General features: G+C 45.3%; 1 protein-coding gene across 1 annotated transcript; it reads right to left on the bottom strand.

Annotated features, from left to right (window-relative positions):
- Window positions 1-446: 446 nt before the first annotated feature.
- Hepacam (hepatic and glial cell adhesion molecule) lies at window positions 447-19,041 on the bottom strand. The gene is made up of 7 exons (XM_036192882.1): window positions 18,579-19,041; window positions 4,974-5,315; window positions 4,072-4,353; window positions 3,518-3,617; window positions 2,447-2,520; window positions 2,195-2,265; window positions 447-1,579 (listed from the first exon to the last, which is right to left on the bottom strand). Exons 1-7 carry the CDS (start codon window positions 18,661-18,663, stop codon window positions 1,277-1,279), a joined length of 1,257 nt encoding a protein of 418 aa, XP_036048775.1. The 5' UTR covers window positions 18,664-19,041; the 3' UTR covers window positions 447-1,276.
- Between the last annotated feature and the right edge of the window lie 425 nt (window positions 19,042-19,466).

The following is a 19,466-nucleotide window of genomic DNA, read 5'->3' as shown; positions in this document are numbered from 1 at the left end:
CTAAAGAGTGGTGGCCCGGGAATGGCCCAGGCCCTTGGTCTGGTGGTCTGATGGTACAGATTATGGAGCTGGCTCTGTCCACTGGGTTCTGAGCATCCAGGAGCAAGGCAGTGGAAAGCACGAGGCTAGGGTGTGGGCCATGGCTGCCTGACATGCTGGGGAGGGCTAAGCTGCTTCTTCTGTGTTTCTCTAGAGAGCAGAATCTTATTTCCTTACAGCTCCAGGAAGTCTATCACCTTCCTGGGGATGATTGAAATGCTTGTTTCATAAGAAAGCAAGGAAGAGAATGGGAATGGTTAAAATCAGGTCCTTGCCAGATGCAGCTTTCTGGGCCGTGCAAACCTCTGTAGCAGCGGTTCTCAACCTTCCTAACGCTGTGACCCTTTAATACAGTTCCTCATGTTGTGGTGACCCCCCAACCATAACATTATTTCATTGCTGTATCATAACTGTCATTTTGCTACTGCTATGAATTGTAATGTAAATATCTGATAGGTGACCCTCTAGAGGGGTTGCGACCCTCGGGTTGAGAACCACTGCTATATAGGCACAAGCCCTATACAACTTCTCATGAACAAAGACAGGAAGAAAGATCAATATGGCACGCTTCTGAGGAAGCCATTGGCGGCCACCAAGCACTGGAGGCCTGATATTTTGTCCTTGCCTGGTCCCAGGTTCCCAGGATTCTAGGAAGAATGCACATGGGATTCACCCTCACCATCTGGAGGGATGGAAAACCGGGTGTCCAGAAAAGGTCCTCTGTTACACCCAGGAACCAGCATCAGACTTGTCATTAGTTAAGGACAGTTTGTGTTTGTGGGTAAATGGCCTCTAATTTGGACTGGGGAGGAGTGGCGGGTACCACAGACATTAGGGACAGAGACATTGGGTAGCTGGGAGGTGCATGGGAAGCATAAATGCCCCCCACCCCCGGGGGCTCATAGGATGGTCTCACTGGGTAAAATTACAGATGTTAGTTTCCAGAAAACCCTTTAGGGGATTGGGCTGGACATTTAATAATCTATGTAGTCCTAAGAGGGCACAGCTCATACCCACTGAGAACACAGTCAGTAAACCCCAGCACACACATGCAACAGGGTTTAACACCGAGATCAGCGTTTCACCCATTTGGGCAAGCTCACACACGTGTGCACCCTAAATGGGGATCAAACCACGATCTCCCCTCGCCCTAGGCCAGCAGCACCGGGACTTCCCAACCTCTCCCCCTGCTGAGGACAGCAAACCGTGAGCAACCGGAGCAGGCTCCCAAGGCAGCTCAGGCACTGATCTCCACCTGCCCAGTCTCGTCCTGCTCGCGGATTCTGTGCACGCCCGCAGTCCGCAGTGCGTGCGAGGCGCTGCGCGAGCGGCTGGGCGAGCTCGGGGCCCGTGGCGGTGACGTGTGCGTCCGGCCGGTGGCAGGGGAGCGCGCTGGGGAGCGCGGATAGCGGCGGGCTGAGCGGATGGGCAGCCCTGGAGAGCGGCCCGGCACCGGCGGTGACACGGAGTAGCCGGGTGGTCCAGGCTCTGTCGTGCTCCGAGGCTCTGTTGCAGGGTTCTCATCCGGCTCCGGGGAGTCCTGCAAACGTAAGCGCTGCAAGAGTCAGCGTTCCCCTGACCCAGTCCGGGAGCGCGTTTTGTTCTAGGTACCCGGACTACAGAGGCTGGGGTCCCTCGGGGTTCTCACCCCCACCCCCACGTACAACTAGGGGGCAGACACAAGTCTAGGAAGACACAACACTTGGTATGGCCCAGGCACACAACAAGTACTCAGTAAATGTTAACATGAATCGGTGTCTTGTCTCTTAATCCTCTTTCAGGACAGGTCGTGGCAAATGGGGCTATTGCATTGCATGTGAGCAGAGAACAGAGAAAGGGCTCTGAAGCCCACAAGCAAGTCTTGTGACAGGAGATATCCTGGACGTGGTGGAAGCTGGGGTAGTCCCTGAGATTTGGAATGCATTGAGTCAGGTTTGTGTACTGTTGCCTATATTATGAAAGTAAGGTCTGCCACTCATTACTCATTTAGCCATTCACGAGTTTGTTTTTGGTTTTTTTTTTTTTCTCTCTCCCTGTCTCATTTTTTAATCCCTAAAGTGGGGATGACACAAAGATTTCTGCAAATACTGCAAAGGGATGGCCACATAGTCAGCTCCCTAGCGTTCCGTGGGGACTCCTTGACAGAGCAACTCACTTTGTCCTTCAGGATGTAGAGTGCCATTGGGTTCTTCCGCTCCTGTTCTCCACTTCGGGGTAGGGTGTCTGCTGCATAGGGAAAGAAGGGAGGGTCTGTCTGGCCCAGGGACAAATCCTGTATACCACCCAGCACCTATATGCTTTGCTTGTGCCCGGCTTTGCTCTTCTGACTTTCTCATAACCCACTTCTTCCTTTTCCTCTCTGATCTGAGTGTTGATGGGCTGGGCCAGTGGGTGGCTGAGTGCTCACCTTCTGATTTTAGGCGGTCATCATTCTGATCCATGTATTCCAAAGAGTTTTGCTTCTCCAACTTCCTCTTCTTCCTGCAAATCAATCAGACCCCCACCAAGAACAGAGCTATTGAATGTGAGGAGAAAATCTAAAGAATGGGCACAGGAAGAGTTCTAATGATGACCACAGAAGAAGCCTTACCATAGGAAGATGGGTTGGGAATGATGGTAGCCCAGGAATGTAGGAATGAATCTCATCTAGGTTTGCATGCTAAGATAGCTTTATCCAGTGTGAATAGCACACTAACCCAGCTAGACTGCATAACCCAAAGGGCAAGCCACCATCAACAGTGCTGGGGTGGTCAGAGGTAACCGAGCACAGATTCGATTTCATGTACACTGGAAAAATACACCTGGAAAGAGGTGCATCCTTGGAGGAAGAAAACTCAGAGATGAACATGGAACTTGTGAGTTGGGGTGGAGGGATAGCTCAGTTGGTAAAGCGATTGCCTTATAAAAGCATGAGAATCTGAGTTCAATTCCAAGAATCCACGTAAAAAAGATGGGTGTGGTAGCATATAATTGTAATCCCAGCACTGGGAAAATCAGAGACAGGCAGATCCCCGAGGCTCAGCGTCCAGCCAGTTCAATCTAACTCATATGATCCAGGCTAATGAAAGACCCTGCCTCACAAAAACAAAACAACCACAACAACAAACCAAAGTGGATGGTTTCTGAAGGACAATACTGGAGGTTTACCTCTGGCATCCACACACATGAGCATCTACATACACAAGTACCAACACCAACACATATCCATATTTACACCCATATAAGCACGTGCATGAGCACACACACACACACACACACACACACACACACAGAGAGAGAGAGAGAGAGAGAGAGAGAGAGAGAGAGAGAGAGAGAGAGAACAGAGCTTGGGAAATAGGGATGTAGTTCAGTAGTAGAGTGCTTGCCTAGTATGTACATGACCCCAGATTCAATGTTAATAACACAGTCAATCACTCAGTATTAAACATGGGATTGAAATATGCTGAAGGAATAACAAAGGTGTGAAAGTTGGTGTTACCTAGACTTTTTAGAGGGTTTCCAGCAGGCACAGACTGTCACCAGGGTCACAAGGAGGAAGATACCTCCTGTAGACAAGATGATATAGAGGGAACTTCTTCCTAAGCAAAGAGAGGCAGACAGGTAGGGACAATCTGAGAAAGGAAGCAGGTGTGGTGAGTAGAACACTAGGAATTGAGGGAATAGAAAAGGGCCCCAGTAGCATGGATAGGCAACAGCAGAGCTTCCCAGGAGCCTCCCTCTCGTTTGTGGCTGTCCTCTAAACCAGTGGTTCTCAACCTATGGGTCATGACCCATTAGGGGTCAAATGATCCTTTCACAGGGGTCACCTATGGAAAACATGAATATCTATATTGCGATTCATAACAGTAGCAAAATTACAGTTATGAAGTAGCAATAAAAACAACTTCATGGCTGGGGTCACTACAACATGAGGAACTGTATTAAAGGGTTGCAGCATTAGGAAGGTTGAGGACCACTGTTCTAGACAGTCACTCTCTGGAATGTCTTTAGTCCCAGTGGACACTCATATCTTGGGTAGGCAGGGAGACTTACTATACACGGTGATCTTGACAGGCAAGCTTCGGACCTGGCTGATAGGGTTCTCCACCACACAGCTGTACAGGTCATCATCCTCCATGAGCACTCGGGTGATGGTGAGCACCTTTTGGTCAAGGGACAGGAGCATTCGGGAGTCATTGAGGAGGGGTTTGCCGTCCTTCAGCCAGGTGTAGCTGGGCTTGGTGCCATTCTCATGGGAGCAGTTGAGGGTGAAGGCTTCACTGAGCTCCAGCACAGTGGTTGAAGCCACTAACACGTGTGGCTTTGAAATGGGCACTGAACCCCAGAAATGGGAAAGTGGAAATGCCTGTGAGTCAAAGTCTACAACATAATTCCTCCCCGTTCTTCATTCTCCCCTCTTTCAAAATGTAACAGTTCAGACTGTAGCCTGAGAAGTCCCTCCAGAGATTCTTAGCTTAGTTCTTTCCCATAATTTATCATCCATCCATCCATCCATCCATCCATCCATCCATCCATCCGCTCATTCTTAATCAAGAATCTTCTAGACTAAATAACACAGCCATGATGAGTGCGTTCATTCCCCTCTTCCTAAATATGATTCTAAAACCACTGACCTCTACTTAAATTGATCAAGCCTAGAAGACATTTTAGTTGGGGGACATCTAGGTCCAGCTCTCCAGTTTTAACACTAGGCTCTGTCAGTCATATGAGCTTGGGCAACTTACTCTCTGTAACTCATTTTCCTTGTCTTCAAAATGAAGAGAGTGACATTATCTAGCCCTTGATTATTGCAAATGTTAAGCAGGCTGGTCCATTGCAAATACTCTCTTCATGTTAGGCACTACCTTCTAATGCCTGCTCAGCCTTTTGTGTTTTCTTAGGTCTAGCCTCAGTCCCAGTCTTGTCCTGCCTTCCTTCCCTGCTGAGTGCTTTACCATCCACGGTGAGATTGATGGTCTTCTCCCCTGTGAAGGTATCGTCAGTGATGGAGATCTCCACTTCATAGGTTCCCTCATCTGCCAGCTGCAGGTCGCTGAGAAGCAAGGAGCCATTTTCAAAGAGCCGGATACGGTCTCGGTAGTCCGGCCGCAGAGTGCCGATGACCTCTGTGCCTATAGACTGCACCACAGTCACTGGCTTGTCACGTTTCAGCTGCCACTTCACCACAGGCTTGTCGCTGCTGGTGCTACTGTACTGCACAGAGAGCAGGGCAGACTTCCCCACCGTGCCGTGGATCAGACGTACTGGGCTGGTGATGTTCACCCCCTCCAGGGGGACTGCAAACAGAGGCCCATTGGGGAAGAGGGCAGTGTCAGGCCCTTAGCTCCATAGCCCACTTCCACCTTCAAGCCCTCCGATCGTCCTCACACCTTCAGACCCTTAACTTCCTGTCAGTCCTGGCTTCTTACCCACCAGCGCCATCTCCTCTCTCTCCAACAGAAGTCCTTTGCTTCCTCTCTTTCTTTCCTCCTGGCCATCCCAGGTCTTCTGTGGCTTTGTTGCTCTGGCGTTTTGCCCACCGTCTACATCTTGTGGGAGATTACACCTATCCTACATTCTACATGTTGCTTTCATAGAAATATTGATTGAACATTCTATATGTCAAATCTGATATAGAATCAGGATGACAGGAAATAGAGAAAGCATGATCCCAGAGAAGGAGAAATGTATGCTGAGAATGCTTAGGAAAAGGACCCTTCGCACCTGAAGACCACACCAAGACCCCTAAATCCTTTTCCCAGGTATAACTGTATCTTACCCAGAGGGCTCAATATGAAACAGTTGGGCAACTTGGTAGGAAGTTCAGGGAATTCACCTAAATCCTAGCCCCATTTGTACTCTCTACAGAGGAAGAGTTTGAATGAGTAGAATGAAGACTTTGGAAGCTCAAGGCTTTGCAAGGATGGACTCTACCACTTGCTGGCTGTGTGTATTTGGATAAACAATGTTTCTAAGCCTGATCTCTCTCATTTATAAAAAAAATAGTGACTATGGACCAGGCACCAGCCTGTAATCTCAGCTCTTTGGAGGTAGAGGCAGGGGGATCAGAAGTTCAAGATCATTCTTGACTACACAGTGAGTTGAAGTAGGAGGCCTGCCAAGGAGAAGAGACCCAATCTCAAAAATAAAATTAAAATAAAAAATATATATAGAGAGAGTTAAGGATGCAGGGCTGTGCTTTTCCATTTCTTCTTCTTTGTACTAGATTGTCCAGATCAAATCAAGAGATAAGTGAACTAAAAGCTTGGTTATGGTAATTAAAGCAAATTTTATTTGCTAAACACATTCCATTCATTTTAAGAGCAGGTGCTGTATCACATACAAGCTCCTCCTTTCTGTAAAAGGTCAAGGAAAAGCGAGTTGACTATTTTTCCACCTCTCTGGGCCTCAGTTTCTTCCTTTGTGCAATGAAGTAGTTAGTGAGACCAGATGATCTCTATGCAATTTCTAGCTCTCACATTCTAGGCACCATCAGCCGGTATCACTCAAACCTCAAGAGATGAGGCTGCAGAAAAAGCCTCTGTAGGTGTGAATATCCGAATAACATTTGCTTATTGGAGGGAAGTCATAAGTTGAGGAAGTTAGAACAGACAAAGTTAACTACTTGCAAACTTTTTCTTTTGTCTTGTCCTGAGAGAGAGAATTGCTGTGTTGTCCAGGATGACTTCTACCTCACAATTGTCTTGCCTCAATCTCCAGAGTACTGCGATAGCAGAAGTGTGCTAAATCACTCATCTCATAACTATTTTTATATTAATTTTTCAAGATAACATCTCATGTATCCAAGGCTGGTCTCAAACTTGCTCTATCGGCAAGAATGATCTTGAAATCCTGATCTTCCTGCCTCCACCTCCTGAGTCCTGAGATTGTTGGCATGTGTCGCCACACCCAGTTTTATGCAGTGTTTAGGAGGATCCTAGGGCTTCATGTACACTAGGCAAGCACTTTGTCATCTGAGCTACATTGCAGCCCCTCAAACATGGTTTTTAAAGATTTTATTTTATGTGTATGAGGGTTTTGCCTGTATATATATATGCACCACATGCATGTCTGGTGACTAGGGAGGTCAGAAGAAGGTGTCAGATCCTCTGGAACTAGAGTTACAGATGGTGTGACCTACTATGTAGGTGCTGGGAATCGAACCTGGGTCCTCTGCAAGAACAAGTGCTCTTAACTGCGGAGCCACCTCTCCAGCCTTAAAGATTTGTTTATTTTTGTTTTTTTATTTATCTATATGTATGTGTGTGTGTCTATGTGATTGTATATGATACAGAAGAAGACATCAGATCCCCTGGAGCTGAAGTTATAGGCTGTTGTGAAGCTCTTGGCTTGAGTGTTGGAAACCGAACTCAGGTCTTTGGGGAGATCAAGAGGTGCTCTTAACTGCTGAGCTATCTCTGTAGTGCTTCGTCCCAAACATTATTATTATTTACTTTTTTCTTTTGAGACAGGATCCCACTGTGAAATCCTGGCTGGCCTGGAACTTGCTATATAGACCGGGCTGATCTTGAATTCACAGAGATCCTCCTGCCTCTGCCTCCCAAGTGCTGTGCTTAAATGCATTTGACATCATTCTTGACCTAATCTCAAACATTTTTTTTTAAAACAAAAATATTTTCATTTTCCTAAAAATCTTACATAAACATGGAAATAATGAGATATGGTCCCATCTACCTTATTTGTTTGGGCAGAAGAGATGATGGGGACTCAGCCCTCCTCCCTAATAACACAAAGAGCTACTAGGAAATCTGGTGGCCCTATGTATCAGACTGAAATCCAATTGACCACATGATCTGTATAGTTTATTTCAACTTTCAGTTTATGTAATGCCTGAAATGGGCTTTCCTGTCTAATTCCTGGCTAGATTTAGAAAAACAACCTTTCAGAGTTCCCTAAGTGAGCAAAGGGGCTTTGGTATGTGTGAGTTGAGGTGGTTCTGGGAAAAATCATGGAGTATACTTAAAGAGCACCATGGTGACGCTCAAATAGAGAGGGGCATCTACTCACTTCTCAGGACCCAGTCTGAAACTGCAGGACAAGCACAGGCCAGTTATATGTGTGGAACCTCAGCGGTTAGCAATCTGAGTAGAGAGGGGCCAGAGAGATGGCGCAGCGGTTAAAATCGCAGAGGACCCAAGCTTAGGTCCCAGCACTTGTATCAGGTGGTTTACAACCACTCATAACTCCCGTTCCAGGGGATCCGATGTCTTATACACTACACACACACACACACACAGACACACACACCCACACAGACACACACACACACACACACACACACACAGAAATAAAAATAAAATGAGTATTTAAGAAGTTTGAGAGACTGGGGAGATGGTTTAGCAGTTAATCGCATTGGTTGCACTTCCAGAGGCCCCAGGTTCAATTCCCAGCACCCACATAACAGCTTACAACTCTCTGTAATTCCAATTCCAGGGGATCTGACACCCTTATGTGGACATAAATGCAGGCAAAACACTAATCAATACACATAAAATGAAAATAAATAAATCATTAAAAAAATAAAATTTTTGAAAAGCAGCTCTGCTATGGTTTGGATGTAGTTTGTCCCTCAAGGGTTTGAGTGATGTAAGCCTTTTCTCCAAGGTGGTAGTATGAAGAAAGAAGGAAACCTATAAGGGTAGAGTGGGGTAGCTTACTAGCAGTACTGTCCCTAGAAGTAACTAAGACAGTTGCTGTGGGACTTGGTGTTAATTTTCCAGGAATTAAGTTGTTACAAAAGAATGAGCCTAAGCGCACGTACATACACACACACACACACACACACACACACACACACACACACACACACACACACATGCCTGCTTCCTGTTTTACTATGTGACCCCTCTTCTCCATATGTTCTTTGATGCCATCAATTGTGCCATGATAGGACATAGGTGAGAGGCTTCTTCAGAGCTGGTGTTATGTTGTTTGGAACGTCTACCTACAAAACTATGAACTAAATAAGCTTCCTTTCTTTATAAACTGTCCTGCCACAGATATTTCACTATAGAAATGGAAGACTGACTAATACAAATCCCAAGCACCAGACTTTGAGGTCTCTCATTTCCTTCTACCAGTGATAATCCCAGACCTCAGACAAGTAGAAGGCATTAATACCCTTCTCTCTTCTGTAATCTCTGCTCTCTCTCTCTCTCTCTCTCTCTCTCTCTCTCTGTCTCTCACTCTCTCTCTCTGTCTCTCTCTTTTCCCTGGATTATATTGTCTCTTGCTCCATTCCAAGTTTCCAGTAGCCTTTTTATGATGTTTATGCTTTTTTAAAAAATCAACTTAGATTACATTGTGGATAAAAAACAGTGGAGAAGATACAGTTTTTGACGGCCTCCTAATTCACCCTGGGTGGTGGCCTTCCTTATGCTTGTAAACATGGGTATGCACACTCATTGTAAGAGGATGGCGCCATCTTTCTTGGATGCTGATGACAAGAACATTTTTGCTAAGCATGAACAGTTGCCTAGAGACTGGAAAGAATCTAAGTTTGGGTTTCGTAACTTTCAGGCGACACAGAGAACTGGGACAGGAGCCAAAGCAGGACACAGAAATGAGGAAATGGCTAACACCTCAGGTCCAGAGTAGCAATAAAAAGGAGGAGGATTATTCCACCTGGAGAAGCTGTTAACTTGATCATTGTTTCTGAGGCCTCATTATGTAGAAAGTCTCTGTTTCCACCACAGGCAAAAACAAAGCAAAGCAAAACAAAACAACAACAACAACAAGAAGGAAATTACCATCTCTGCCAGGTCTGTGTAACTAAACAATGCCCCATGTTTATAAAGGTCAGAAGCTTCAACTCAAGGAGGATTGGACTTCCTGTGACACAGAAGAAAGGCAAACTTCAAGAATGTATCTGCACAGAGCTGTGATCCTTTTCTGGCTTCGTCCGTTAAAAGAATCACCATCCCCTAGTTTTCACACCTTTACAGGGCAAAGTTTTCATTTTGCCTTAGAGTCACCTTTCAAAAGTGTCGGTGGGGCTGTGGTGGTGGTGCTGAACTCACGTTGTGGGCTCGCTGCACCTTACCCATTCTCTAGTACCAGTAACCGCACTTGCAATCGCAATCCTTTCTGTCTGGAACAGGTTCATTTGCTTGGCTCTTTGAGTATCCTAGATGCCCTTCCCTTGCCTTTCCCAAGTGCATGGTTCCCTTTCTGAAGTATGGCGAAAAGACCCACACACAGTAATCCAAGGGCAGGGAAAACTTTGTTCTCTGAAAGGAAGAACATTTTGTTTTCTGCTTTGGGTTTTTAATACTCTTCCTATTTAGTGATGATCCAGAAGAAGGCAAGGTAAGTGTGCATGGGGGGGGGGGCTGGAGCGGGAGAGGCAAACTGCATGGTGGCCAATGGTGATGTAACCATAGAGCCACATTACAGAAGACATCATCAGATTGCTCAGTTAGTAAAAGTCAACTTTACCCAGGACCACCTAAAATCACCTGGGGCCAACAAGACCAACAGAGATAACTACTGTCTGTCTTTAAATTCAGCTCAAGGATATGTCTATATCACTGGCCTTACAGAATTCCCTGATCCCATCATGTATCTGATGCCCTAACACATCCAAAGACAAAGAACAAAAAGAACAATAAGAACAAAAGGCATGGAGCAAACCATGCTCTGAGAAGTCCTCTCCATTCCTGAAGTGCCTTACCATTTCTGAACATACCTCAGGTTTGCTCATATCATGCTATCCAAAATCCTGAGTGATATTGGAGCAGCCTGCTCCCTCTGAGTACACTTTCACTCTGAAACTAGCTTCCCCCAGCTTTGTCTCGCCTCTGAATTCTTTATTTGGTGGCCATCAGAACCTAGAAGCATTGTGTTGGCACTCTCCACAATCTGCTGCCACTGTCTCTGAGACCTCTGTCGAATTCATCACTGTCAACAGTCTGAGAAATAAGCCATCCTCATCACTTTTACTATGCAAGAGCATCCTTTGCTGTCTAATGGTTGGGATTATTGCTGTCCTGCTGAGATCTGGACCATGACTGTAAAATGTCAATCATTCAGGGATGGGGTGGGGGGCGTCATATTAAGAAACAGAAACTGTGAAGAAGTCCCTTGGGAGATTCAGACAAAGAAGAGTCAGGCTTTTCATCTACTCTGTAAGAAACATAGATGTCCAGGGATAATTTAACTATATATTAAGACAACATGAAAATTATCATGTTTGTGGATTGAAACTATCACTATTGTTAACTTCTCCATTCTCCAGACCCAAAATTTGTCCTATAAGTTGACCTATCATTTAATACACTACTATTCAAATCTCAGGAGGCTTCCTTCCTTGTCATTAAGATAGATCAACAGCGTAAACTAGAGCAGACTTGCATATGATGTGTCAATTAATGGCAAAACGGACCACAGTATGGCAAGGACAGGACCACTGCTTTGGAACTGCACTTGGCAGAACTGCGTTAGCACACCACCCCCTTAGCCCTTCTCTAAGGTGTCCCTTTCTATCATTTTTACAACTACCATGCTCCTCTTGTTTGTCTAGCACTCCGAATCCTGAAGGAGAAGGCCTGGTGCAACTGCCTGCTAGGAATGAAGACATCTAGAGAGACGCGTTGCTCCTTTGGCCGTCACACTACTGAAACAATGGTCTCTGGGGACCTGGAATCCCTCAGAAATCTTATGAGAGGAGAAGGAAGAGCTGAAGCCTCAGGCCAGCCAGAGAAAGAACTTGTCTTCTAGGGAAAAAAATTCGTGTGGTTCTGACTTGTCAGACCACCTTGCTCAAACAATGATGGGTCAGTGATAGGCAGGGCCACATTGTGACCATGACTGTTTAGTTACATATACTTCTTGCTCTCTGTATAAACCTAAACTTGATGTCTGTACCCCCAAAGATAGACTTGTAGAGGATGGGTCGCTGGACCTTTTTCTGTTCCTCTTCCCAATGTGGCTACATTCAGTATCCTTTCTCTGCTTTTTATTGTTATTTGTCTTTAAAAAAAACAAAAACAAAAACAAAAAAAAACAAAAAAAACCCCACATTTATCTGTTGTTGGTTTGGTTGGTTGTTAGTTTGTGGAGGACATGATGTATGCTCTATGACACAGGGTACTTGAGTTCTCTCCTTACACTGTGTGTATCCCTTAGAGTGTGAGACTTGGAAACCAGTGTCTACCCACTGAGTCATGACAGCAGTCCCTTCCTTGTCTTTTTAATTGGCCTGTTGAGGACAAGTGTCTGAGCCTAGCTTGTGAGAGCTGCCAGAACCAAGGATCTGGCTCTTACAGTTCTGGTGACATCATCTAATGGTTAAATCCTGTTAACTCTTAGAATGATAGGTCTCCAAACATCTCTGGTGACTTTTGCAACTCTCCCCTTGGTCTTTAGTTCTGTGCACTGACCAACATAAAATGCACACACTAATGTAAAGTGTAACTTGAAGAAAAATAACATCTGTCTAAAGAGACCTGCAGGAGTTAGTCAGTCCCAGGAGGTTGAGGTTCATTGCAATGTTCCAGAGAACAAAGAGGGAGATATATGGCCAGAATGAGAAAGATCCCTACTCAACATTTAACCGTCCTGGATTACGCTCTACTCCCACAAAATCTTTGTAATCTTCCCCACTAAGGTATGTATGCACATGTGCTTGCAGGTGTGTTCACTGATGCAGAGACGAGAAGGGAACACTGGGTGTCGTGCTCTACTGCTCTGCCTTACTCCCTGACACAGTCACTCACTGAACGTGAAGCTAGGCTGGCAGTCAGAAAGCCCCAGCAATCTTCCTGTCTCCTCCCTGACTCCCTGTACTGGGTCTAACAGGCATGAACTTGACTGCACCAGTCTTTTTATGTGTGCTCTGGTCTTCATGAACTCAGGTCTTCATGCTTATGCAACAAGTATTCTTACCTGCTGAGCCATCTCCTCAGGCTCCAGCATGGAGCTTTAAAGAAGATACTTCCTTAGAGCCAGTTCTTGAATAAACAGAGTCCTTCCCACCAACTCCAGGTTTCCAGATACTGACCACTGAGTGGCAGCTTGCCTGGGCTTCTTCCAGCAACAATTGTTATAATAAATAGTGCTTCGACATGTAGAAGTAAAAACAAATCTTTTCCCTATATAACATGTTGGACAAGTGTCAGTTTAAGAAAGAGGGAGCTGAATAGATGGCTCAGAGGTTAAGAGCACTGGTTGCTCTTCCACAGGTCCTGAGTTCAATTCCCAGTAACCACGTGGTAGCTCACAACCATCTGTAATGAGATCAGGTGCCCTCTTCTGGTGTGCAGGCATACACATGCATCTACATAATAAATAAAACTTGAAAAAAAAAAAGATAGACTGGAGATCTAAGTATGAAAGGGGAAACAACATTTTAAACAGAATACCACAATGTCTACCTGACTTGGGAACAGATACAGAGTTCTTAGACAACAACAACCATAACAAAATCAGTAACCAGCCGGGAAAGGGGGTCTAGGCCAATAACCCCTGTACTTAGGATGAGGCAGAAAGATTGCTGTGAGTTTGAGGCCAGCCTGAACTGCCATAGTGAGTTCCAGGCTAGCCTTAGCTGCAGATTGAGAGTTTGTTTGAAAAAAATAAAAACAAAGACAGAAGAAAAAAGAAAACAACAAGAAAAAACATCCGGGACACTCAATAGAAAGCTTTGCCAACAATTTGGAACAAGGACTGGAGAGATGGCTCAGCAGTTTTGAGCACATACTGTTCTTCCAGAGGACCAGAGTTTGATTCCTGGTACCTACACTTGGTGACTCATAACCACCTGTAACTCCATCGTGTAATACTCAACACACACACACACACACACACACACACACACACACACACACACACACACACTTGAAAAAAAAAACAAATCTTTTTTAAAAAGGAGTTGGAACAGGTACTTCAGAAAAAAAATATATCCAATTGGCTGATACAGATATGGGAAAAGCTGAACTTGTTTATCATGGAAATGTAAGCTTAAACTATAATTTGATTCCATTTTATACTAATTAGGATAGGAAGACTGGGAGATGATTGGCTCATGAAGGTTCTAACTTCAATGGGTTCATTCATCAACGGTTGGTTCTAAGAGGGCTATTAAAAGGTAGGACCTGGCTGGAGGAGTAAGTGGCTGGGAGCATATCTGGCCAGGCTTCTTCCTGTCTGTCTCTACCTTCTGTCTGCTGTGAGTTGATTTGCTCTCTCACATGTTCCCTAACACTGTGATGATCTATCATATCAAACACAGGCCCAGAAGCAGTGGAGCCAAGTGACTGTGTGATAAGGGACAGGTAAGGGCACTTTCTGTATTAGAAGAGCACACTTTCAGTGTGTATATTGTCCAGAGGATTCTGCACGTATACTCTGGAACACAGATAATCACGTGGGAGGAATGTGAGACTCGGTGGCCTTAGGCTTTTGTGAATCCCCCACTACAGAGAGAGAGGGAATGAAGATGAGGAAAAAGTGCAAGAAGAAAATAAGAAGAAAAGCACCAACACCATGAATTATAAAGATAAGGCTTGACCACCTGACCGGAGGGACCAGACTAAACTTTAGAATGATTAATTGCCTTTGTTCTTGTTCCCATACAATGGGCTAGCTGGCAATGGTCTGAGTAAGGCAGATTTGAGAATGATAATAGTCTGGCCTCCTAGATTGCTGGCTCTCTGAATAAAGTACCATTTCAAGATTCACTTCCTGCCTCCACTCACTGGCTTCTGTAGTAACAGTACTTGGGTTCATATCCTGGTGAGTGCAAAGCCAAAATAAACATAGCCAAGACATAAAAGTGGAGTGAGAAAGACTTATTACCTGAAACAGGGAAGCAAAACATAGGATTTATTTCCAAAGCAATGCCCTCCTTAAACAAAGGAAGAGTAGAGATTTCCTTCAGATAGCCTATAGGTACTCATATAGAGGTTGGCCCAACCCCAAGCTTCATCACTTAAGGAGTATACCCCTGGGCATGCTCAATGATATGGAGTATATCTTTAGAAGATTAAAGTGATGTCAGGAAGGCCTCTGGACATGCTCAGCTTGTACCATCAAGTTTATGCTGAAAGTGAAGGCTCTTTGAAGCTACATTAATACAGGAATCTGCTCTGAAGGTGTCTGACTCAGTGGCTAACAGCAGCTGAAATACTTGGGTGATTCTGGGGAAATAGCATGATTGATTTCTTTCTTTTCTTTTCTTTTCTTTTTTTTTTTCTTTTTTTGAGACAAGGTCTCACTATGTAGCTCAGGCTGGCCTGGAATTTGCTATGTAAACTAGGCTGGCCTCAAACTCACAGAGATCCTCCTGCCTCTGCATCTCGAGTACTGTGGTTAAAGGTGTATGACACCAACCTAGCCATATCTGTTTCTTTATCTAAGGGACAATGATATGGGCTTGTTCACTTGTTAAGGGCATATCAGACTATAACCTTGTACTAACTGCATTTTCCTCTAGGAGATTTTTCAACTACACTATCTTTCCAAACTGAAAAGGATCACCACTACAACAGGATAGTGAAGTGAAGCTATAAACACTGGGTGTGACAGCTCATACCTCTAATTCCAGGTTTCAGGGCGCTAGCATGGACTACAGTGTTGGACTGTTCTAAGATCCACCTGCTCCTCCAAATTTAGCACAGAAACCAGGTAGAGGAATGGAAGAGTCCAGAGAATAAAACCTCCATAGTTTGGATTTATGTCTGTTAATGTTTACCTCTGTCAACACCTTCACCTCTGGACAAGTCTTATTTGAATATTCGGTGAATTGTGTTATGGTGAGTTTAAGAAGGCTGAATTTGGCCTGATTTAGGGCCAGCCAGATGGTTTAGTGGGTGAGGGTACTTGTCGCCAAACCTGATACCTGGAACCCACAGAGAAGAAAGAGAGAACTGACTCCTGGGACTTGTCTTCTGACCTCTATAGTTATGTGCCCCAACCCCCACAAAATAAGCAAATAAATATGAAAACAAAGAAGGGGCATGCTGTGTCAGAGGAAGCCCGATTTGTCAACATCAGAGCCTGGATTTTATTTTATGTGTATGAGCATTTTGCCTGCATGCACATATATGCATAACAGGGGTGCAGCACCTGCAGATGCCAGAAGAAGCCATTGTATCCCCAGAAACTGGAATTGTGGATGATTGGGAGCCACCATGTGGGTGCTGGGACTCAAGTCTAAGTTCTCTACAAGAGCAGTCGACACTCAACTGAGCCGCCTCTCCAGTCCCCTCCATGCCAGTCTTAAATCCTCTATTTCCCAGCATCCACTGCAGTCAGGCATGGCCATGTGATAAGTCTAGCCAATAGAACTAGGAGGAGGTGATATGTACCACTCAGAAACTAATTTTGGAAAACTCTCACTCACTTATATGTCTCTCCATTGTATTTGTTAAGTTCTTTTGTTTTTTGTTTTTTAATTTTCTCTTTGGCCAGGCGTGATGGCCAAGGCCTTTATTTTCTTCTCTCAGGAGGCAGAGACAATAGCTCCCTGTGAGTTTGAGGCCAGGCTGGTTTACATAGCAAGTTGCAGGCCAGCCAGGGCTACAGAGTAAGAAGACCCTGTCTCAAACAAACAAATAAATGCTCTACTTGGACTAAATAGAGACAAACCCCAAAGTGATCCACACATTGAAGTCCACAGAGTCCCATCAGCTTAGTGTGTTCCTTGAGAACTCTATGCAATATTGTCCTTCCTCTCCCAAGCCTGAGCTACCACTTCATTACACTGACATGTAATGCCAAGGGCTTAAAATCTGAAATGTATCTACTACAAAAGCTGACATTTCCCTAGTAATACAGCAAAGATGACAGTCTTAGTATAGAATCTGCATGTTTATTGCTTGTTGTAAGAGCATTACAATAGTCTATGGCTCAACATTTAGCTCTCATAGGTTATAACTAATATTTGTTTGTTTGTGCCAGGGATCTCAAGTAGCCCAGGCTGTACTCAAACTCACTACGTAGCCAAAGATAACTCCTGTTCCTCCTTTTTCTATCTCTCAAGTGCTAAGATTATAGGCATGCACCACCATGCCTGGTTCATAACTAATATCTTATTAACATAATTCATAATTAGAAAATAGCTTTGCTGTGGGCTGAAGTACATCTCACACTCGCGTACTGAAGTCCTCCTAACCCTCATCCCCAAGCCCCACATCTCACAGTCGAACTTCTTTTGGCAATGGGGTTTTTGCGGAGCCACGGAGTTAAGATGAGGTCATACTGGAGCAGGGTGGAAACACTTCCGCACACGTCCTTGTAAAATGGAGACTTTTGAACACAGACATGCAAACAGGAAAAGGCCACCTGAAGGCTGGAATTTTGCTGCCACAAGCCAAGGAGGCCTGGGACAGATCTGTCCTTGGTGCTTTCAGGGGGGAAGTGTGGCACCATCAATACCTTGATCTGCCTTTCAGAACTGCAAGACAGCGACTTTCTGCTACCTAAACCACCTACTCTGTGTCATTTTGTTTCATCAACTCAGAAGAATTAAATAGGTTTCCATTCTATGTCCTTGTTGTCCCTTCAATGCATCATGGCAGACTAAGAGATCCGAAGTCTATTTGATCCTTCCAGTAAAGATCACTCAGTTTTCCCCGCCCACCACTTATATAGACTATCTCCATCCTCTGAGGAAGGTTTACAAGGCTTCTGCTGAATTCAGTTCATACTTTTCTCTCAGCAATGCTGAACTGGGCTCCGCCTAAACACAGGAGACTATTTCAAGCTCCTGACCTTTGTCCACTTCCCATTAATAATCTCACTCGTGCCCCTACCAATTTTTCTCATCCTCTAAGTTTCAGTGCGACCATTCTTTCTAGAAGGAAACATTCCCTGGTTCTCGCCCACCTGCATCCTGCCCCACCAGCAACAACTTCCTGGATGGAGGCTGATTCCTGCTTTTTGTTAAAATGATCTATGTATCTGCTTGCCACACTAAAATGTGCATTTCTGGGCTCCCTGTAATTGTGTATATGTACACATAAACACATCTACAGTATTTAAAATAAGATCAGTTCTCCATAGAGTTGATAGGGGGCATCACAAGAGATAGGTGTCTATGACTTGGAATGAATTATGATTAGGATGGATTACTATCCTAAACTGGGAGTCTCATTAGCTACAAAGCTTCTTTTATCTTTCAAGCTGTTTGACACTCAGAGAAGCCAGGGTGGAGGTTTGGGAAGCTCAAACCCAGGATTTCCCCTCCTCCTCTCACCAAGAGTTCACATAATCCCTTAAAAAGAATGCTGGACAAACCCACGCCAACATGTCATCCCATAAAAAGTGGCACGATGCCTTCCATCTAATGTACTGAATGCCGTGGGCGCTCCAAAGTCATGCAGTCTTTGGAGGAGGGGGCCAGGAGCCAGGGACCGGGCGGGGAGCACGGGGAATGAAGAGATATATTCAACACTGATTCCTTAATTCACTGAGATGCTTCCCACGGCCACTGAATTCTCTCCCCTCCTCCAGCCCTGAAGGTATTCAGGCTCTGCTCTCCCCTTCTCTCTTTGTCAAAAGCCCCAAGTTCTTTTCTCCAGACCCCTGTGGTCTCCTACCTGGCTGGATGAGAAGCAGGTAGACAAAAGGAGCGAGGCGCAGGGCCTTGGAGGCTCTGGACAAGGCTCCTCTTTCTCTCTTCATTTTGGGTGGCGTTCTCCAGCTCTGGTGCAGACAATTAGCATGATTTCTCCACTCCGGGCACGTCCCTTTGTACCACTCGGAGTTTCTCTGCCCGGGCACAACCCTGCCAACTTCCCTCTGAATACACAGAGCTCTGTGTGTTGCTGGCCTTGTTCTCTCCTCTCGCTTCGCTCAGATCTAGCATTTTCTAGTTTGCAAGCCCTTCACCCCCTTAGTTTGGACAGGGGTATCTCCGCGGCATGATAATCTCCACTGCATGTGCAGTCGTCGTACTGGGCTCTGGTGGTCCAGCGGTTCTTGGCTTGTCTGCAATAAGACCCACTCCCAAGGCCGTGCAGATCCAGGCTCAGTGTCCCAACCTACAAGGCTCCACCTCATACTCCTCCTTCACACTCCTCCTTCCACGTCAGGACAGACTTCTAATAAGGGAGAAAAGGCCGCGGTGTGTGTGTGGGGGGGGGGGGGGTGTGTGGGGGGAGTGCGGGAAGAAGTGGGTGCACTTTTGGATATCTCGGGAAATGAGAGACCTGAAAGAATTCCTGAAGAAGTGGAAAACCTGTTTTACCCCAAGGGAAGAAGATCGGACAAGGGCTTGAATTCTGTTACTTCTACACGTGTTCCATTTGGTTTTTCTCTTATCACAGGTTCAGATAGATGTTGAGGAGCGTCTTTCCAAGGTCATGCTGTCATTCTGCTCCGTTCTGCCAGTGTTCTGGAACATGTTAGAGCACAGATGAGGGTGATGCTCCACAATCCAGCACCCTGGGTTCCACTCTCAGGGTGACAGCCTAGTTAGTGTGCCC

Source organism: Onychomys torridus, chromosome 7 (assembly GCF_903995425.1).
Source record: "Onychomys torridus chromosome 7, mOncTor1.1, whole genome shotgun sequence".
Taxonomy (NCBI): Eukaryota; Metazoa; Chordata; class Mammalia; order Rodentia; family Cricetidae; genus Onychomys; species Onychomys torridus.
The sequence above is the reverse complement of the archived record's forward strand: the minus strand, read 5'-3'. Positions and strand labels throughout refer to the sequence as shown.